Here is a 23,362-nt window from a genome sequence, read left to right as displayed (position 1 = left end):
AGTATACATTTTGATCTTTTCACATATGCCATCTATTTACAAATCCTCGATCAAGACACATAAAAGTGCTGTCAAAAACATAAAAGTGCTGTCAGAAATGATTTAAACAACAAGGTGAAGAAGCTGGATCTGAAAGTTGTAGAAATTGAACTCAAGCATGAAAGAGCATTAAAGGAAAGCATCACAGAGAAATGAAGGTTAGAAAAAGGAACACACTAAGTCAAAGTTTGTTCCAGTATCAACAGGACAGCAAAACTTCTTACAGCAAATATCCAAACTGATGGGCTTAGGAGGAGACCTTATACCACCAAAAACTGATTATAATGTAAGGCAATCATCATTTTGAATTTCCTCAAGTATTTCTTTTCTTTCATTTACATCTGTATGCACATACAGTACCAGTTTTGAAACATGAGTAGAATAAATCTAAGATGACATCTCTGCTTAATTTAGCAGAAGCATATCGACGTCAAGCAGGAATGGAAATTAAACCAGAAGTGGATAAAAACCAGGCAGCAACTGAATGTGCTAAAAAAAAAAGAAGAAAGAATATAAGATGAAGGATCAGATGAGAAGGCAAGAAATGTGGAAAAAACATAAATATAGCTGCAAGTATAGAAAACTTCTGGAAGAGCCTCATGTTGATCAAGAATGAATGCAGGAATGGTTAAGGAGAGGTGAATTCAAACCAAGAAATGAAAGGTTAATATTGGCAGCCCAAGATAGTGGGCTACGTACACGTTAGTTTACAAAGTCCATTGAATATGTGGGAGAAACAGACAAATGTAGGTTTTGTAAAACCGAATTGGAAACAGTCACACACCTTGTTGCTGGTTGCGATGCACTAATGGCAAAGGGACTGTATACTGAAAGGCATAATAATGTGGCAGATTCTGTTATACTGGAGATTGTGCAAACATTATGGTATCAAAGTGGCTGAAAAACACTGGAAACATGAGCCACAAAGAATCATAGAAAATGATGAAGTTTATATCATATGGGATCACCCAATACCAACAGTTCAAAAGATGGATGCTAGAAAACTGGATATAGTGGTCCAAGAAAAGAAGACAAAAGTAGCATTGATCATTGAAATCAGCACACCTAGTGACTACAGTGTCTTCCGTACAGAGAGACACAAAGTCATAAAATACCTTGATCTGCAGGCAGAAATGAGAGCCAATAGTAGCAGGAGCAACTGGTCTTATAAAAAATAATTTACAATCGTATTTAGATATGTTACCAATTCATGTAACACTGTACGAATCGCAGAATGAGTCATTACTGGGCACATTGCGGGTGCTGTGAAGAGCACTTCTGAATGACATCAAAGACTGAAACAATACTAATTTCATGAACTTTAATCATACTTTGACTTAGGAATGGGGTCCATTCCCATCATGGTATTAGAAACCCAAAAGACTTGTAGAAATTAAAAATGGCAGATACCACTGTTCTAAACATCTTTTGCCCATTTCTTACTTCACACACTAAAACTCAACACTAAAAAAAAGACTACAGTGTCTTGTGTACAGAGAGACAGAAAGTCATAAAATATCAGGATCTGCAGGCAGAAATGAGAGTAATGTGGAAGAAAGATACCCACAGAGTTCCAATCGTAGTAGGAGCAACAAGTCTTATAAACAAGAATCTACAATCATATTTAGATAAGTTACCAGTACATGTAACCCTGTACGAATTGCAGAAGGAGTCATTACTGGGCACATTGCGGGTGCTGTGAAGAGCACATTTGGCTGACATCAAAGACTGAAACAATACTAATTTCATGAACTTTAATTGTACTTTGACTTAGGAATGGGGTGCATTCCCGTCATGGTACTAGAAACCCAAAAGATTTGGAGAAATTAAAAAAGGGAAATACCACTGTTCTAAACACCTTCTGCCCATTTCTTACTTCACACACTAAATCTCTCCCTGCTACCACCACCATTGCATCAGATATTTAAACTCTTCATTTTCAGTAATACTGCAAGACCTGAACATTTATCACTCCCTATAGTCGACTCCACGTTTCTTTTTACTTTTCCACATCATCTTACATTCCATCCACTTTCTTTTATCTGTTCACCTTATGTCAAGTAAACAGCCTCTGCATCTATTTCTTCTCACCATTGTTGTTCTAACATCACTTTTCATACTATTCCCAATCAGTGTTGCTTTTCATATATTAACCGTTCCCTTTTTTGCATGTTTTTCCAGTTCACCTTTTAGCCTCCTTGTTCCCCTTCTCACCCTTTCCCAATAGAACCTTCCAGCATTTTCTGATTCAGAACTCATCTCTTTCTTCTCCTTCTTCCTCTGGTTCTAATACCCCAAACCTGTCTTCCATTTCTGTAAGTGTTTCTTTTTCATTATTATGTTGTGGATTTCATCTCACGCATCCTTTACAATATTTTTTTCTTGCAATTCCTCACGCCACCTCCACCCTTATCATTTCCTTACTTTTTCTACCTTTTCAGGGAAAAAACTTTTATATCACCCCCAGTTTTTCACTTTTTCTTTCTTCAGTAATTAACGGACAGTCAAACCAAAGATGTTCTTTACTTCAACATTTCCTGTGTTATGATTTGCAGTTTTGTTTTCTCAAAATGTCCAAACTCCCCACGTTGCCCAGACCTTTTTTTGTACAGTCCTGGAATAAAAGTGACTAATCCTCACTGGAAAAAAAATGCTTTTGGCTGCCCCAGTACAAAACACACTCTTTTTCACATTTATTATTGTCACATTAGGCACATGCTGCAACTTGTTATTTTCAGTTTTTAAAGTTACATAAGCTTCCCAGCTCTCTGTCCATACTTTTATGTCATTCACAACTTTTTTAATACTACCACATCCTCAAAAACACTAAGAAAAACATTTTAATTTTCTTCTATCTCAGTTGTTCTAAATTGTAACAACAGTTGTCTTTTTAACTGTACATTTAAAATCTGATAAACATAGTCCATCCAAGGAGATATGTTACTTCTGCTTTCATATTCATTAGCATATTTTTCCACTAAAGCAAATGTCTCAAAAGTTATTTAATGGAATGGTTCAGTTCCTATATGTATGAATTCCACTAATGTCAGACAAACTGAATCCTAAGGGCATAACAACATTGTCTATAACACTGCACCTGTTTGTTTACTGTTCATACTTTGTTTTCATAATCACAACAACTCCATTCTGTCTCCTTTCCATCTGCACATCCTTTCCTTTCTGCAATGGAACCTGCTGCTGCATTGGTTTTTACTCTGGAAACACTGCTATCAGTCTCTCTCTCTCTCTGTTTACTCCATCCATCTTCCTGTAGCGCAGTACAGAGCATGCCCTTAAAACCAGTTACTCCACTGACCAGACACACCCCACATCCATACAGCATCCCTCTGTTTTTCTGTCATATTCTCATTGTCAAATATTGTGGTCATTACTACACTCCACTACATGGCCTCTGATTCTTTTGGTTCTGCTTCTTCCATATCTTTTTGTAAAACAGTGTCAACCACACCACCCACGGCCGGCCTTAGGCATAGGCGAACTAGGCGACCACCTAGGGCGCCGTACAGACCGGCCTCATGAAGGGTGCAATTTTTATTTACTTATTTAATTAATTTATTTTTTCCTTTTCCACTAAGTAAAGTTTCTGTTCATCTCGGTGCCTTGCCATCCTAAGTGTACTGTAACTTTTGTGCCCTCCTCCCAGTTCCTTAGGCTATACTTGAAAACATACAGTCCAGATCCTGATTCTCTGCTGTGCTCTTCTGCCTGCCCCCCCCCCAAAGCTACAGTAATACCTGATCAGTTATTGGCTGAGCGTTATTATAGCATCCAATCAGTGATGCTTTTGCTCGCCTGACATTCCAAGCGACTCCTCCAGTCTGAGCTGTTGCCGCCGATATAAAATTCTGCTCATATGTATGCCTTTCATGCCATTCTTTATTAACGAAGTTGAGTCGGACTGTTTGTATTTTTTTTTTGTGCCTTTTGTACAGTGGACAAGTCTACCCCCTCATTATGACGATAGGTAAAATGGTATCTACGACTTTTAAATGCGGCTGTGCAGTTTGTAATTTTAAAACTAAAAGCACTTGAGAAATAAGTAAAATTGGTCATTTTCAATTAAAGCTAAACATGCCCGACCCCGCCCACACACTAATGTTCACGTTTTTTATATTTTGCTGTTTGGGTTCAGAAACATATGAATGGTGGATGATTTACAGGATGTACAGAGTGGTAGCTCTGTTCTCTTAATTTAATTATTGCTTGGAACAGTTCATGGTTGATACTGTAAACCATACAGTCTCTCCTTTCAAATGCCCAAAGTGGGACATTTTTTTTTTTTAGAAGTGTGAGATTTTGCAGGACAAAACATACCTACGGCCAGTGCAAAGGACAGCACTTCCACTTTTTTGCCAAACTAAAAGCTTATTTTTGTAGCATTTTAGTTGCCTCTGATATTTCATATAATATGAATGGGTTCCAGATACAAAATAACAGTTTTATGCAACTATTATTATTTTTTTTTTTAGAAGTGTGAGATTTTGCAGGACAAAACATACCTACGGCCAGTGCAAAGGACAGCACTTCTACTTTTTTGCCAAACTAAAAGCTTATTTTTTGTAGCATTTTAGTTGCTTCTGATATTTCATATAATATGAATGTGTTCCAGATACAAAATAACAGTTTTATGCAACTATTATTATTTGCCATTTTTTTTCCCAGGACACAACTGCCCAAAGTGGGACTGTCCTTCACAAAGAGGGACAGGTTGTAACCCTAGTCAGTAATGAATGCCCACTAAGTAGTGTATACTGCAGGTTGAGACAACATGGATTTTATGCATATCTTAGACTACTCCTGGGGTAATGGGGTTAGGAGAAGTAAGAATATTACAGTGGTTGCCCAGTTTTCACTATTATCATATGATCATAGGAAGTTACTAGGCTATTGGCCCCTGAGGCCCTTGTGTAATTGTGGAGATGTGTAAATGTACGTTCAGGACTTGTGAGGAAGGGGTGCTTGTTCCCCTGCAAAACACTTGCATTTAATTTTTTCATGTGGTTGGTTCATTGAGCAGTTTTGCTCAGCAAGTTGGTTTCTTGTGATTTTTAATGTGAGGACTTCTAGTGGAAGCAAATAAAGCAAACTGTCAATATAAATATAAATGTAAACATTAGAAGACACGCAGTACTTAGGCAGTCTGAATTTCAAGTGCTTATTAGAATTCCTTTGAAAATCATAAAAAACTGAGCCCTTGACTAAGATGCGATTTAATACACACTGCCATAATGCACTGTATTGTTAGAGCAGGTAGACCAGAATTACTTTTGTTCATGGCTTGACAACCTTAATTTTTATTATTTAAATTTTCTTCCTATAGTATGACAAAGAAAATTATTTTTATGCAGTAAAATAATTGATGGAAATAACTTGAGTGGCCTTCCTGGGGAGTGATCTACCTGTGGGTGTTTCATGAGTATGGTGTGGGTATGGCTGTGGGTGGGGTTAAGGGGCACTGAAGCACTACTTCGCCTAGGGCACCATTTCAGCTAAGGCCGGCCCTGACACCACCCCAATGCCACAATATTCACCTCCAAAGCATATTTTTATTTCTGAATTACAGCTTCTGTTTTCTCCACTCTCATCAGTGATGACTGGTAACATCCCTCTGGTGCCACCTAGTGATCACTTCACAAATTGCAAGGGAAGTTAGTAGCAATACCACCGCAAGTCTCCCACGAAAAGAGGCTACTAACCTAGTGGATCTGTTCCCGTCAACAAAGGGTTAATAAAACAAAATAAATTATGCATCACATGTCTTCTGTCAATGATGTAAGAAATGTTCAAGGTAAATGTAGCATCTCAAGGGGTGATCATGCTTTTAAGAGTCAGATGACAAAAGAAGTTCTAAATTTGGGAGCAATCAACTTCAAACGGTAATATTTATTTATTTATTTTATTTTTATTTTATTTTACATTTGTTAACTGGGATAGTCTGACTGTGTATATGTCCATTTTCAGTGGAGGCCCGGGGAGAAAAGCTCCAAGAGCAAGAGACTTAAACCTTAACACGGTTATTAATAGGACGTGCTGGAGGGACAGATTCATCACCCAGAGACTCCCTATGCTGTGGAACAAAATCCCGGTACATGTGAGGCAGAGCACCTCGCTGGCCTTGTTCAAGAGAAATCTTGACCAATGGATGGGAGATCGCAGGTATACCCCAGGGATTACCTCAGTGTCACTGCTTGACAGAGGCACAACAACATAATGGGCTTAGTATCATTCAAACTAAAGGGGTGGCGAAAGCCACAAAACTCTGGGCTAGGCTTGTAAATGCCCTTGGGCAGATAGCCTAGTATGAACCTATGAACCTATAAGATTCATAATACACATACAAGTAAAGAAATTTTACTAAATAGTAGTTATATACAGGTTACAGACACGAGCAGTTCAAGTATTATACACAGATAGTATTAACTTATTACATTCAGGATTTAGACACAATAAGTAGCAGTTTATACAGTTTACCCTTCTTGATATGGAAACGAAACATTTGTAGATTGGAGGCAACTAAGAAACAGAGAGGACTGTACTCAGGGTTAGAACAAGGACATAACCAGTGTGTTTTGAGGTAATTCTTGAGTTTGTTTTTGAATAAGGTTAGCAATGGTTTTAGAGTCAATTCAGCTGGAAGTGAGTTCTATGTCTTTCCAACAGAGCGAATCTCTAACAGAGTGGTTGGATTTGACCGTTTGAACTAGGAGTCTAGTGCATGAGCAGAGTGGGCGGTTGTTACTGTAGGGGCTGATAATATTTTTTAGTGCAGGTGCATTTTCTGGCTGGTAAAGGACTTTGTGGGCTACTATGAGCTAATAACTACAGTAGGCAAGGTAGTTCCAGCCATCCTAAGAAATTTAGGTTGTGGCAGTGGTGGGTCCAGTAGGCTGTGCCAGTAGCATATCTGGCAATGTGGTTATAGCAGGATGATAATTTATTAAGATCTGTTTTGTTCGAATTGGAGAAAAGAGGTGAGGCATAAAGAAGGGTTGATAGTAGCTGGGATCAGGCAATTGCTGTTCTAGCAAGTGGGGTGAGAAAAGATTTGATCCTATAAAGAGAGCTGAGTTTCTTTATTGATAGTTTTTATAGTTTGATTGATGTGAATGTCAAACCTGAGGTTGTTATCGACCATGACACCCAATAGTTTAGTTTGGGCTTCCAGGGAGATGATGGTGCCATTATTTGTTGTTATATTGAAGAGTGTCAGGGGGTTCTGCCCGTAGGGGAGAAGAGAAGCAGCTTAGTTTTATTGGGGTTTAGGATCAGACATTGGTTTGAAAGCCAATTTTCTACTCTGTTGAAGGTGTTTTGGGTTAATGTGAATAGATTTGCTGGGGAAGTGGCAGAACAAATCAAAGTGGAGTCATCTGTATATTGACTGCAGGTAGCATCTGGGATGACTGTATGAAGGTCATTGGTAAAGATAGAGAAAAGAAGGGGTCCTAATATAGAGCCTCGGGGGACTCCTAGCATGATGGGAAGGCACGATGATAGTTTATCCTGCCAAAGGGCTGCCTGTTGCATGCCCTGCAGATAAGATTCAAACCATTGGAGCACTTGATTGTTTAAGGTGAAGGCCTTCAAGGTGTTCATAAGCATTTTATGGTCAACCATGTCAAAGGCCATGGAAAGATCTAGAAAGAGTACAGAGGATAGTTTGTTATTGTTACGGTTGTGGTTTATAACGTTAGAGAAAGAGAGGAGTATTCTGCAGGGAGATCAGCAGCCAGAGTGATGGGTCTTAGTTTCTTACGTTGGGTCATAATGAGTTGAGTAGGAACAGGATTGAAGCTAAAGGATGAATGGGTATTGGTAGTGGCTGAATTTGGATTAGAACCACTGGGAGAGTTGGCTGGCCAGAGACTGGATAGTCTCTATGAAGAAGGTGTTAAAGGTGTTAGCAATGTCTTCTGGGGATTTTTGTTTGGAGGCCGAGGGGGGATAGGAGTGTGGTTTTGCCTGGGTGAAGGAGTTTGTTTATTCCTGCCCAGAACTTCTGAGGTTTAGTGCGGTGTATTTGTTGTAAATGGCAGTAGTAGCTCTTTTTATCTAAGGTTATGGATTTTTTAGTGCCATTCCTTAACTGTCTAAATCTAAGTTGATCAAGTGGGGTTTTTGTTGTTTGGTAGATGGCCCACACTTTGTTTCTAAGTGCAATTTTGGATTTGGTATCTTTAGAAAGCTATGGTGCAATATTAACCTTGGGTCTAATAGTATGGCTGGGAGCATGAGAGTCAAGAACAGCAAGGAATTTGGTGTTAGAGTATGTGAGAGCTTCGTCTAGGGGGAGATATTTTAGGGCTGACCAATTGCATACCTTGAGTCCATTATTAAACTTATTGAGATTAAAGTTCTTGTTGTTTCTTATAGATCTATAGGTGGGATGGTGGGAGTAGTTTACCTTAAGCTTGATTATATAAGTGAGACAGTGATCACTTGGGTCATCGGGTAAAGTGCCTGATGTATAGTATTGTGGATGGTTATTGATAAGTATCCAGTCTAGGGTCCTATCTTTATTATAGGGTTTATCTGTCCTAGTGGGGGAGGATATGGTCTGAGTAAACCCACAGAGGTTTACATGGGTTGTGGGGGATTCCGAAGAACAAGAATTCCAATCAATGTTAAAATCCCCAAAAACAATGGTTTCTTGTGGATAGTTATTGGACAATCAGTTTAAGAAATCTTCTAGGGTATCTGTGCTCCTCCCTGGGGGAATATAGATGCAGACAATGTTTATGCTTTTGTTACTATTAATATGTAGTTTTGAGATAAGAATTTCAGTGTTATTGACCTGGGGGGGAGGGTTGTTGGGTGTCCGTGGTGACAGATAAAAAAGACTTGTAAAGTATTGCTACCCCACCGCCCTTTATGGAGGTATGATCCAGTCTAAATATATTATACCCTGGTGGCAGAACCTCGTTGTCATTGGTGGCTGGTTTTAGCCATGTTTCTGTGAGGCATAGTATATCAGATAAATGAACAGCTAAGAGGGCATGCAGGTGCTGAATTTTGTTATTTATGCTCCTGATGTTTAGATGGCAGGCCAGCAAGAAATTTGGAGGTCTATTTGATGGAGCTATGTTGATAGGAGAGTTAGTAGGGGGATTAGGGTCAACTGCTGGGGTTGGGCCAGCGTTTGGGTGGATGTCACCATCCATTGTGAGGTTATTTTTTAACCTGAGTATGAGTTTCCAGATTTTGAATAGAGTATTATGATAGTGTCTAGGTTTAGAACTAATGTAGCTAGGACTAATAAGGAGGTAGTTTTGAGGGGTTGAGGAGTAGGGTACGGGGGAAAGGGTGAGGTGAGCATTTTTGTTTATTACCGGTAGGGTGGAAGTTTGGAATTTAGGGTAGTGGTAGCCCAGGTGACCCTTGATTTCATAAGTGGAAAGCAGATATGGGATGAGCAACAGAGATGGTAGAAGGGTTAACAATAGTATTTTGGTAGATAGCATTGCTATTTGACTGAGGCCTGACACTAGAGCTGAAGAAATAGCAGGGGGAGGGGCAAGTAGTAGCAGGAAGAGGGTAATGCTGATTAGAGTACAGGCTGCTACCGATTGGTTTAGTAGAGCTAGGGTGTGGTTTGGACCAAATAAATTTAGCACCACTAGGGGCGGGTGAGATTTGGGAGCAGGGTGGAGCGCGGAGTGAGCCCGAGCAAAGCGAGGGTGAGCGGAGAGGGGTTTAACTAAATCACAAGATGCCAGTACTCAGAGCTTACAAGGTAGGTATATAGTTTAGTTTTTTTAAAGTTATTTTCTTTTAAAGGATGTCTTCTTTTATGTAAAAATGCTAGTTTAAAACTACAGTTTTGGAGGAGGTAAGGTGTTGAATTCTGGCCCTAGGTCATATAAACACTAGCGACAGATGGTAGAACAATTTTTAGATGATTATTTACAGCTTGTAAGGGGCTCAGGGGCTATCTGCCAGTGCAGGACCCAGTAACAGTAGTTATGCAGTTCACAAAATAAATTTAGGTAAGTTAAGCTTGTAGTAGACTTTTGAGTTAAGGACAGGGTGGTACTGTATTCAGCATTATTCACAGGCTGGGTGGTTTATTCTGTAGCATCGGGAGCCTTTCTGAGAGCAGTAGTATAGGGCAAGAACCTAAAAGGATAGATTAGTTAGAGTTAACAGCAGGCAACAGATAAATGATCATATGTACACATTTCAGAGATCTTGTCCTTGTCTAGCAACCAAATAAAAGCCTCAAGTACACATTTCATATACAACATAATTTCTGATTCTGTCAAAAGAGATTCAGGATTTCTCAAGCCGCATAGGCCAATGAATCCGAGAGTCCTAGTCCCATCTTCAAAAAAATGACTAGGTTCACAATGTTAGACATTTTGCACTGGTGTTGCTTATTAGTGTAAAATGTCAAAGTAATAATAGCCGGTTTCAGTACTATGTGACCTAGGCAACGGTCTAGGGCCCATATTGGCTGGTGGAGGCCTATGTTAGCTTGGGGCTGCCTTCCATATATAAAAAAAAAAAAAAATTTCAGTAATAAGCCCAAGTATTGAGTTATGTAAATAAATGAAGCCCACTCATTCAACATCCACAAACACAGCATGCCTTTAGAACCTGATGGGAGACTTCCGCAAAGATTGGAAAGCCCCAGAAACCTTAGTGTTAAAATGACACCCTAATGTCATCTTACAAAGAAAACATATGGATTTTTAAGTAGGTTGGAGTCAGATAGGACAAGCAGACAGCTCCTTAGATGCTGTTGCCACTAATGAGATGCAAACAGAGCTGCCACACCAAATATACAGAGCATCACTACCTCCAGTAAGTGCAATTCTTTGTGTGGGTTTGTATGTGTGTGTATGCACGTGTGTGTGTGTGTGTGTGTGTGTGTGTGTGTGTGTGTGTGTGTGTGTGTGTGTGTGTGTGTGTGTGTGTGTGTGTGTGTGTGTGTGTGTAATTCCCTAGTGAGGGGGCTGTCTAGTTCACTGAATTTGCTCAAGGTCAAATCTTGAACCTTAATTATTAGCAAGCAAGTTCTTTAAACCTGTATACCAACTGCCATGGTCCTAAAATGTGTGCAGGGTGGCCATGGTATGAAAACAGTCCAAAAGTACACTAAATCCACCACCAGCCAGGTATATTTTCTATTAATGTGGGTTTCAATGCTGTTTCAATGAATGTGAGTTTTAAGGGCAGAGAAGTTTACTGTTGCTCATGCTAAGTCTGTTTTCTTTGTGAGACTGTATTGTTTTTTTCACCAAATGGCTATCAGTCTTCACGCTATAAAATTTGAAATAAAAATTTTAAATTAAATCAAAATATCTGTAATCATTGTAGAACTGGAGAAGAAAGTATGCACACTTAGATGTTTGAACAGTGTTTATGGTAAATGTGGAGAGATAGCAAAGTAACTGAACACTGGTATGGCTGTGTTGGCAGATCGGGGGGGGGCCCTGATCGCCTGTCTTGCCTAGAGCCCCATTTCACCATGATTCACAGATGCTTCTACATGTTGCAGATGCACACTACATGATGCAGCACAAGTATCATCCTATAGGTGGAGCTCTAGTGCAGATTGTGACCAGTTTGGTGAAGTGACCACTGGATAGTGAAAATGTGCATTAATCATTTTTCATGAGTTATCCCTCTTGACACAGGACAACTCAGTCAGATTTTTGGTAGGATTTCAGGCTGTGTTTTGGGGACATCTAATTTACTGACTTCTTTAAAACAATGTTCATTCTCTGACGTGCTTAACATATTCAAACAATAGTCATCAATGTCCATAATCAGGAGATCCTCCCTTGTTACCTTCTTGATGTGTCAGTAACCAATTTGCTTAAAGTTGTATTTTCAATTTGACTTATAGTCTTTAAAAACGGGTCTATATCATAACATCGAAGTTCTCTAACTTCGAATGTTATTATATCGAACCATAAACACCGAAGTATGAAAACAACGAACAGTCAGAATAACGAATTTTTTTTCCCAGGGAAAAAATTCACTATACCGAGAAACATACACACAGACAAACACACACAAAAAACAGCCATCCACACACATACACTTAAAATCCTACACTTAAACTAAACTTTACATACAGTACTATCTATCCACTTACCTTAACCCAACCCTAACCCTAAGGTACGTCACTATCGCACACTCACCTCACCCACGCCCTAACCCTAACTCACTTAACCCACCCCTTAACCCTAACCTACACACAATCGCACACTTACCTGACCCATGCCCTAACACTAACATTCACATAGCCGCACACTTACCTGACCCTCTCCCCAACTGTAACTCACCTAACCCGCCCCCTAACCCTAACATACACACAATCGCACACTTACCTGAACCTGACCTGTAACACTCCAAAATATTGAATGCTGAAAACAGCGAAGCCACAGCAAAGCCCACTGAATTCTTTCCCTGGGAAAGAATTCGATGTCCTGCACCTTCGCTGTTTTCAGCATTCGACATTATGGGTTTGATATTATAACATTCGATGTTAGAGAACTTCAATGTTATAATATAGACCCTTTAAAAACATACTAGGCCCTTGGAGTCATGCACTAATGCCTTTTCTCACAAATCCTTATGCAAATCTACCATAAACTGGAAAGGTGGATTATACATGCTCAGTTTTCTTATTATTATAATGTCTGAATTAAAACTTCTTTCTGAATTAACACTACTTTTAAATCTGACTGGCTTGTCAACAACTTCAAAGAGATCATAGCTTGTAACAAACTGTTTGACAAGTACAAATATAAATGTATACTTTAACACAAATAATATACCATTGTTTAAATGTTTACTAGGTAAATTCAGTGCCTTAATTTCTTGAATCACATATAATGGTAACAATGTATGTCCCTGCAAGTCCCATGTCCTGTGTTTCTGGGACCACTTTATCTGAGTACAACAGTGCAATGAAATATCACATTTTAATCCACATGACATTTTGTCCTCAACACTCAAAAATCCCATGTGAGTAAGTCATAAGGGCATTATCCTACAGCTCCATGAACGAGGGACATCCAATCCTTAGTGACTACAAGGAGCACTGTCTAACTAACCCAGTCCTTAACCTTTTCAACCTCATCATCTCAGCTGGTTTTGTACCAGCATCAGGAAGAATGGCTGCACCCCCCCCCATAAGATAAGCTCCATAACTAATCATGGAAACTGTAGACCAATGAGACTTAACAACCTAACATGTATGCCAACAGGACCCACCATAACGGAACCTATAAGCAATAATACTGGAAGCTTACTTACCCTCAGTGTTACCAATTTGTGCTCATAGAGGGAAGATCCTGCCTATTTAACTTAATAGAATCTGGCAAGACTGTGAGCTGTGGTACATGATAGAAACTGGTAAAGTTGTGAGCTGTGGTACATGGTATAATCTGGTAAGGCTATGAGCTGCGGTATATGGTAGAATCTGGCAAGGCTGTGAGCTGTGGTACATAGAATCTGGTAAAGTTGTGAGCTGTGGTACATGGTAGAATCTGGCAAGGCTGTGAGCTGTGGTACATGACAGAATCTGGTAAAGCTGTGAGCTGTGGTACATGATAGAATCTGTCAAGGCTCTGAGCTGTGGAACATGATAGAATCTGGTAAAGCTGTGAGCTACGCTACATGGTAGAATCTGGTAAGGCTATGAGCTGTGGTACATGGTAGAATCTGGTAAAGCTGTGAGCTGTGCTACAGGGTCTGGTTTCTTCAGCCCTCATTTGCCTACTTTGTGACCTTGAGCAAGTCATTTAACCAGGTATTACTCCCAGGTCACCTCTGGAAAGGGACTGTGCCTCTAGTGGGACTACCTGGTTAAAAAATGAGTAATATTATTATCATTACTATTAGATTTCTTTGAAAAAAAATACAAAGATATTAGATGTGGGCACATCAATGAATATAACTTACTTTGACATAGTCAAGAACTTTGTTACTATTCAACACTCAGGTATTATTGACAGACTAATAAATTTAAATGTAAACCCTTATGTAACCTACTGGGAAACTGTCTCACAAGCTAAATCCAGTAAGTCAGAGATGGGGACTCAGTGCCCTTTAAAAGACCTGTTACTAATGAGGTATTTCAGGATTTAGTGTTGGGACTGCTGTTGTTTGTTATTTTCTTCTGTGATGTCAAGGTTGGCATCAGAATCTTTTTGGCTGACAAAGTTTATAGGTGATTGCAAGCCTGGGGCCATCATTGACTTTTGGGAAGACACTAGAATCCTACAAGAGGGACTAACAGTATAAGTCTAAATGTCAAAACGTGCAGTATTGTGTCCTTTGGTAAACAGGGCAACGCATAGCCCTACCGCATAAATGACAGGTCCCTATCAGTTAGTTGAACATACTATTCCATAAACACCTCTTTTTTGAACCCAATTAAACAAAATCTTATTCTGTTGAACAATCGTTTTATCGAAGTATTTCCCATTGGAAAAAAAAACAGTGGGCCATCATTGGGGAGTTACCCCTTTCCCCACTACAGTGCAATTTCAGAGTTGCTATATTTAGTTGGGGAAGTGAAGCTCCCTACATTGGGGGGTGTGGGGTGCACAGCCCCCCCACCAGGGTGAGTTTTAAATAGTGCTGTTTTTGTTGTGGTCTCTGGGTTGACTAAGTGATTGTTTACCCTGGGAAAGCATTTCATTTAAGCAATTGGTCAACGGATTAATTTTCATTTAATTGGGTTCGATAAAAAGGTGTTTGTGGAATAGTGCATTCAATTAACTGATAAAGACCCCATAAATGACATCCTCAGTGACACAGTCTGTAGGGATTTGGGCACATTTGTGGAAAACGAGATCTGCTTCTACCACCATATAACTAATATTGTTAGAATGTCCTTCTTCCTGTATCAGTTATTCATCAAAGGCAGATCTTCTAGATACAAAGATATTATCTGCTGTCCCTCTCTGCTCGTCTCTTATTAGGCCTTTAATAGAATATAATGTTCCATTCATGATAATCCTGTTCAAACATACGACTCAGTTTGAAAACTAAACAGTGTTTTCTCACAAAGAAAATCAAGGTCATGAACTGAGTTCCATGGATTACACTCAGCACCTTAAATCTCTATCCCTCTTCTCTGTCTCATACCGACTCCTAAGGGGTGGCTTGTGCCTAGATTACATGGTTCCATATAACTCTGTTCTGTGTGACTTCCTACATGTTCATAAATCATGTAACATTACAAATATCCAAACAAGTAACCTAAACTTACACAATCATATAAAGAGAACGTATTGCTGGGATAGATACCGCTCCGAAAAAATTAATGTCCTGTGGAACAAAATAAGTATTTATGTTAAACACAGTAACCATCTTCAAACACAACCTAAATAAATTGATTGAAAAATGCAAACTCATCTAAGGTTTGGACCCCAAATCCTTTAGGCAAAGGGTAGTAAGTAGTAGTAACTGTTGTGGGTATCCTATGAGTGATCTGACCAAGTAACTTGGCTAGTAATAAAATCTAATTAAAGAGGAAGTTGCATAACTTTGTGTTGCTCAGCTGAGCAGTTTTGTAGTGCAAAATTGAGATCCATACAGTAGCTTACATACTCCCATGCACCCACACACACACACACACACACACACACACACACACACACACACACACACACACACACACACACACACACACACACACACACACACACACACACACACACATACACATATACATACACATGCAAACACAAATACACAGATAACTGCAGACAGACAGACAGACACACACACACACACACACACACACACACACACACACACACACACACACACACATATGCACACACACACGCGCGCGCACACACACAGATACACAAACACGTATGCACACACATATGCACACGTTCACATGTAAAAACAAATACACAGATAATTGCAGACAGTTGCGTGCACACACACACACACACACACACACACACACACACACACACACACACACACACACGTACACATGCAGACACAAATACACAGATAACTGCAATCACACACACACACACACACACACACACACACACACACACACACACACACACGCTGTCACTATTACACAGAGACACACATTGTCACTGTATACACACACACACACACACACACATTGTCATTATACACACAGACACACATTGTCACCGCACACAAATACACACACACAAACACACACACACACACACACACACACACACACACACACACACACACACACACACACACACACACACACACACAAATGATATAATGTGCATACATCTTCTACTTTCAGAAAAAAAAGTCTTAATAGAGTAGAGCTATAATACCACAGACCAGATTCATATAGAAGGCGTACATGCTACACAGATACTCTGATACTCATGCACAGCCACAAGGAGACACATTCACATATACAGTGCATGCACACTCTGCAATTATGATCTGTCCAGCCACAGACCAGACTCATAGAGAAGGCATACACATTACACAGATACTTTGATACTCATGCACAACCACACAGAGACCCATGCACATATACAGTCCATGTATACTCTAGAGCTATAATCTCTCCTTCATACCAGCTGCAGGTGTCATCATGTAGTGATCATCCAACACACAGACACACATACACATGTACTCAGAGTAAGCATTTGTGCATAGACACTCACAGACCCAATAACTATATACACATATACTCCTCATTTAGCACTACTCACTGGAAGTGTATGCAGCGTGAAGCTGCCCCCTAGACTACCCCATTGAAATGTATAGTGGCATATACCTTGGTATCCCCTGCACTGCCTATCAGGTTGACTTGCATTGTATGTTCTATAGGACTTTTGTAGGATGCCAGAATCCTAATGGGGCATTGCACTATGCTGCTTATGGCCACATTAGCACTGGCCCTCCCCTGACTACTACATGGCATTAAATTTCCCACTGTTGAATAGCACAGAGCTGTGCTACCAGGCAGCATAATGAATATGAACTGAGGCAAGTTATATGTTGTCTTGTGAATGACTGCAACCATGTGCACAGTCTTATGACTGTAACGCTGTAACTGAGAGTCTGATAACATGAGAGGCTGTAATCATGTCCACAATACTAAATACATGTATGACATCATACATGTCTGACGTCTGATAACATGAGAGGCTGTAATCATGTCCACAATATCTGACTACATCATTTATATGACTGTAGTTATGTACATGCTTATAAATAGGCAACTATACCTAAACTAGCTACCACAATAATTATAAACATTACAAACTAGCAAATGTCACTGCTTTCCATATTCGTAATGTAATCTTAAATTGAGTCAGCACAGAGCTGGTTTCTTGGCAGTTCAGTGCAGTTAACCAAAGGTAAATTCGTAAATATGCAAAGAAGCAAAAAGTGTTGTAGTATATTCTGTTTTATTCATTCAGTTTTTGCATGATTCTAAAATACTGTTTTTTAGCATTAATAGTGAGCTGAAATATGGAAAAATGAAAGCAATGCAAATATAAGTAATACAAGTTCTGATTTCCGTGCGCTTAAATATTTATAGAATTACGGGATGTTATTAAGTGAGTAATACAATGAGAAGTAAAAGTAATGGTGTATGTAATAGCCCTTTAGAAATTCAAATTATATATAGGTTTCAGAGGCATGAAAAAAGAATATTCTTATGGTAAAGTTAATAAAAATGTTCTTTAAAATCTTACAACTTACTCATTATTATCAATAAGGAAGTATTCTCTCTCCTTTGTTTCAATCCTTATGACATTCTGAGGGCTGGCTTTAAACATCCTCTGTATATTTCCCCAAAAGCTGTGGTCTGTCGGTTCAATTGAGATATTCTGAATTCTTCAAAGATATAAATAAAAAATAGTTACTTGTAGCATGAATTCTGTGTATTGATAGTTTAAATAAATTGGTAGAAGCTTTTATTGGCAACCATTACTTTTCAGGTATTTAAGATTCACTTCAGTACTCAAAGGACAACAGGTACATTTTGTATACATGTACAGTTTAGTTAGTTGTTTTTGTATACAATACAGATACGGTTTAGTTGGTTGTTTTTGTATACAATACAGATACAGTTTAGTTGGTTGTTTTTGTTTGATTTACTGTGGTGGATTTATTTGGTGATTATCCTCAGCTTTATTTTCACATGTTCAGATTTACTGTGGTGGATTTATTCTGTGTCTGTCCTCAGCTTTCTAAGTGAACGGAAAACCATACTTTTCTTGGCTAGGTTTTTAAGCCTCTGGATGCTCAAAGAGAAGACCGCTCCTAGGTAAATCATCGATGTTCACATTATCCCAGGATGTGTGCTACGTCTCAGTGAATATGTGTCATGTAATAGACTGACATCCCATCCAAACAAGGTTCCTGCTTTTTACCCATTGCTTGACAGGATAGGCTCAGCTGTCTGCAGCCCTGAAGTGGATAACACAGGAACTGAATGTGGAGGAACGAATGGACTTTCACGGAAGACATTTAGTATGTGTAGAGTAGAGAAGTTTGTAAAACATTACTAACTTAAAAAGAATGTGCTACAACTACAAAATACTAAAAGTTCAGATAGTAGACTTATTGGTAAAAAAGCGTGAATCTTGGATTATGTCAAAACACAAACACATCACTGTAGGACATACCTCCAAACCACTCTGTATTTGCAGGAGCTCTCCAGTTTTAAACAGTAAATCTCTCCACTCGGCTGCTCTGGTTTAACATGAGACACTCTGTTTCTTTACTTTCACTGGCTTGATTACAGAGCCAATGAAAGAGAGACTTGCTGGAGCTTGTCACAGTCAAAATGGACCAATAACAGACTAGTGGACTAACAGTACCAGAAGAGTAGCAAGGGTGGGGTGATCATTAAAGGCAGTTCCTACATTTTTATTTCTGTACTGGCATATCAGTGCTTCATAGGTTCATAGGTTGGTACTAGGCTATCAGCCCTAGGGCCTATACAAGCCTAGCCATAACAATTCCTTGGCTATTTCTTCCCACAGTATTTACTTCCCTGGACCCCTGTCTAGCAGAGTGACTGACATGATCCCCGGGTTGAATTTCCTTTCTCCCATCCAATCATCAAGGTTCCTTTTGAAGACGGCCAGAGAGGTGCTCTGCTTGACATGTATGGGAAGTCTATTCCAGAGTCTGGGGAGTCTCTGGGTCATGAACCTATCCCTCCAGCATGTTTTGTTTATTGTGATGACAAGGTTTAGATCCCTGGGGCGTGTGGCTCTGACTGATTGGGATTTCTTTAAGTGTAGCATGTCCAACAGCTCTGGGTTTGACATGGCCTTATATGTTAAGCAGATATCGCCTCGGAGTAGACGATATGTGACAGAGTATAGCTGGAGTTTTTTAAGGTGGTCAGCATAGGGCATCTACTTTAGACCTGTGATTCTTTTAGTGAGGTATTTCTGTGGCCTTTCCAGTTGTTGCAGATGTCTTGAGAGGTACATACCAAATGGGGCATTGTATTCTATAATGGGTCTAATGAGGGATGAGTACAGTGGGACAATGACCTCTTTTTTTCTGGATGAAAAGCCCTTAGTGATGAGGTGTGCCACATAGAAGGATTTCCTGACTGTTGTGACAGTGTGGTTATTGAAGGTGAGACCACTGTCCACCTGTGTCCCTAAGTCTCTTATCACACTTTCGGTGTTTAGTGTACTGCCACCTATGTGGTAATTCACGGGTACATGTTTTTTCCCAAAGGGGATAACTATACATTTCTTGGCATTGAGCTTGAGCCCATGGCTCTGGCATCAAGCATCTGTTTCTGTAAGGCCCTTTTGTAGAGTATCCATATAATTTGGGGATTCAGTAATGGCTCCCAGTTTGCAGTCATCTGTGAACTTTGTCCCTTACTTAGTCCCTTAGTGTTGGCCTGTACTTCAGAGAAGTAGATTCCAAACAAGAGAGGTCCCAGGACTGAACCCTGAGGTACTCCACTTGTCACTTCTCTGGAGCTGGATTTGGAGTCAGCTACTTTTACAGTCTGGGTTCTGTCAGTAAGCCAGTTGGCACCCATCAAGTGACGTAGGGATTTATGCCCAGCTTAGTAAGTTTATCTGTGATTCCAGAGTGGGGGATGGTGTCAAAGGCCTTGGCGAGGTCCAGATAGGCTGTGTGGACTGCCTTACCCTCATCCATGGCTCTGGAGACTGATTCAAAGAAGTCAATCAGGTTCTGGAGACAAGATCGGCCCTTCACGAACCCAAACTGGATGGGGTCCAGTGTTTCAAGGTTGACAATGTCTTTGTTTATAAGTTCCATGATAATACGTTCCATGGCCTTGCAGATCAGGCTTGTCAGACTAATGTGGCGGTAGTTCCCAGGATCCAAGGTGGATCCCCCCTTGTGGAGGGGATAACTGAAGCTGTGCGCCACTCAGTGGGCACAAAGCCTGAGGTGAGGGTATGATTAAACATGACACTTAGGTGAGGTGCCAGTTCATTTTGTAGCTCATATAGTACACAGCCCAGGATGTTGTCTGGTCTCATGGATGCTGTATTCTTAGCTTTGGAGAGTGAGTTTTTTACCTGTGTGGCTGTTATTACCGGAATTTGGCAATCTTCATGTGTGGTAAGCAGTCAAAGTAAGCCATTAGGAAGAAGCCTTTTTTTTTGTTTGCTCATCAATTGAAGAGCTGAGGGAGTAGCCAGATTGGGGAATGGCTCTGAGTACTAGCTCGGCCATTCTAAAACAGCCATTACCAAGCAGTTCTGAATACAAGTCTACTGTAGATCTGGTAAATGACTGTAAAGTACACTTGGGTTATGTGCACTATGTAATTAACATTTGTATGTATGCATATGTGTGTGTGTGTGTGTGTGCGTGTGTGTGTGTGTGTGTGTGTGTGTGTGTGTGTGTGTGTGTGTGTGTGTGTGTGTGTGTGTGTATATATATATATATATATATATATATATATATATATATATATATATATATATATATTAAAATGCCATGTTTTTCTGATATAAAAAAATGAGACCACAATAAATCATTTTAAAACTTTTCCCACCCTTAATGTGATCTATAACCTGTACAATTCAATTGAAAAACAACAAATCTGTTAGAGGAAAAATATACAAAATAAAAAACATACAATAAGCTGGTTGCATAAGTGTGCACACCCTTAAACTAATACTTTGTTGAAGCACCTTTTGCTTTAATTACAGCAGTTAGTCTTCTTGGGTAGGAGTCTAGCAGCATGGCACATCTTGACTTGACAATATTTGCCCACTCTTCCTTGCAAAAGTGCCCCAAATATGTCACATCCCTCTTAGGGTCACCCCACAGATTTTCTATTAGATTTACAGTATATATATATATATATATATATATATATATATATATATATATATATATATATATATATATATATATATATATATATATCAAACAGTAGAAAAGTCACACAAACAAACCATTTAGTAAAAACTACAAAAAAAACTTAGCCAAGCCAGAGTTTTCATTGTGTGATACCTTTAACCTCCTTCAATACAGGCCCATGGGATATATGCAAATGATTATAAATAATATAATATAAAATGATTTGCATATATCCCAAGGGTGTGTAAGCTTTTAAGCGAGAAACTCTATTCCATTTTTGGGAAGCTACATTTTTGGTTAAAGCAGTTCAATCTGAAGGCATCATAAATGGGACATTCTATAACATGCAAGTTATTGGCTGGAAATGCCCTGGATCAACTGGTCAACACCCCCACCAGAGGTGATAACATGTTAGACCTGGTCATCACCAACATGGGCGACTGGTGTTCCACACCGGAGTTCAACCCCTCGCTGGTTAGATCTGACCTAAATAATCACTCTGGATATCCATATTCCGCCCCACCCCCGGTCAAAGAAACCACCGTGAAAAAAACTTTTCAAAAGCAAACTTCATGTTACTTAAGACTTAAAAAGTTTCAAATCTCCCATGCTAAAGGATAACTCTGTCCAAGCTGCAAAATCCTTTACTAATGCACTCTACGGGCACCTGCAAGAATGCATGGATCATGCTATTCCAAGCAAAACCAAGACTCTCTCCTCCAAGAAAAGGAAACCAGTCTGTGGGACCCCTGCCATAAACAAGCTATACAATAGAAAGAGGAAACTAGTACAGAAAAGAGTAAAATCCCAAGAAAGGAAGACATCCCTGATCAGTATCAGCAAGGAACTACGATCCCTCATAAAATCACCCAAGGCTAGCTTCGAAAGAAAAATTGCCAAGGTCTCCAAAGATAACCACAAGGCATTCTTTAGCTATGTCAAGAATCTAAGTGGCAAATTCTCAGATCTGCTCAGAGTTAGTGTAGAATGGCACAAAACACACTGAACTGACTGTTAACACCAACATCCTGGCAGACAGGTTCAGTGCAAACTTCACCCCCCTCTCACCCCAAAAGGGCCCATAACCATACCAGAAGAATGTAGTGCCTCTGAAATCATAGACATTCAAGTTAAAACAGCCCTCTCCAAATCCAAACACAAAACATCAGTGGGACCGGATGGTGTCCCAGGCTGCATCCTACACGAGCTCAAAGATGAACTAACCCCTCACCTAAACACACTGTTCAAACTCAGCCTCTCAACAGGCTACGTGCCCATAGAGTGGCACACAGCAACAGGTATGTATCCCATTCCACAAAGGTGGAGCCACAACAGACCCCGGGAACTATCGCCCTATATGTCTCACTAGCTTGGTCTGCAAGGCTATGGAGCGCATCATCATGGATCTCATTAACAGAAACATTGGGAACCTCCAAACACTGGACCATACCCAGTTCGGCTTTGTTAAGGGCAGATCATGCCTCCTATAGCTGGTGGACTTCATTGAGACAGTTACCAAGGCTATCGATGAGGGAAATGTGGTCCACACAGCCTACCTAGACCTTGCAAAGGCCTTTGACACCATTTCCCATTCTGGTATTATAGACAAGCTCACCAGTCTGAACATAAACCCCTACGTCACGAGTTGGGTTGCCAACTGGCTCATGGACAGAACCCATGTCGTAAGAGTTGTAGGGGCTAGGTCTGACTCTAAACCGGTTACAAGTGGCATTCCCCAGGGCTCAGTCCTAGGACTCCTCCTGTTCGGCATATGCTTCTCAGAGGTACAGACAAGCACAGGAGGACTATGGCTGACCAAGTTCACAGACGATTACAATCTAGGGGCTATAATTGACTCTCCAGCTGACACAGACATCCTCCAAAAGGGTCTCACTGAGACAGACACCTGGTGTCAAAACCATGATCTCAAGCTAAATGCCAAAAGGTGCACAGTCATCCCCTTTGGAAAAAACAA

The 23,362-nt window shown here is 39.9% G+C and overlaps 1 protein-coding gene across 1 annotated transcript in view; it reads right to left on the bottom strand.

Annotated features, from left to right (window-relative positions):
* PLEKHS1 (pleckstrin homology domain containing S1) overlaps positions 1 to 23,362 on the bottom strand; it is a 452,990-nt gene that overhangs the window by 128,359 nt on the left and 301,269 nt on the right. Inside the window, exon 6 of the mRNA XM_044055523.1 lies at positions 17,764 to 17,898. Within this exon, the coding sequence (XP_043911458.1) occupies positions 17,764 to 17,898 (135 nt within the window). The remainder of the gene's footprint in view (positions 1 to 17,763; positions 17,899 to 23,362) is intronic.

The sequence above is a fragment of the Protopterus annectens genome, chromosome 14.part0, assembly GCF_019279795.1.
Source record: "Protopterus annectens isolate FY-2018-M chromosome 14.part0, PAN1.0, whole genome shotgun sequence".
Classification (NCBI taxonomy): domain Eukaryota; kingdom Metazoa; phylum Chordata; order Ceratodontiformes; family Protopteridae; genus Protopterus; species Protopterus annectens.
This window is presented reverse-complemented; position numbering and strand designations above follow the sequence as displayed.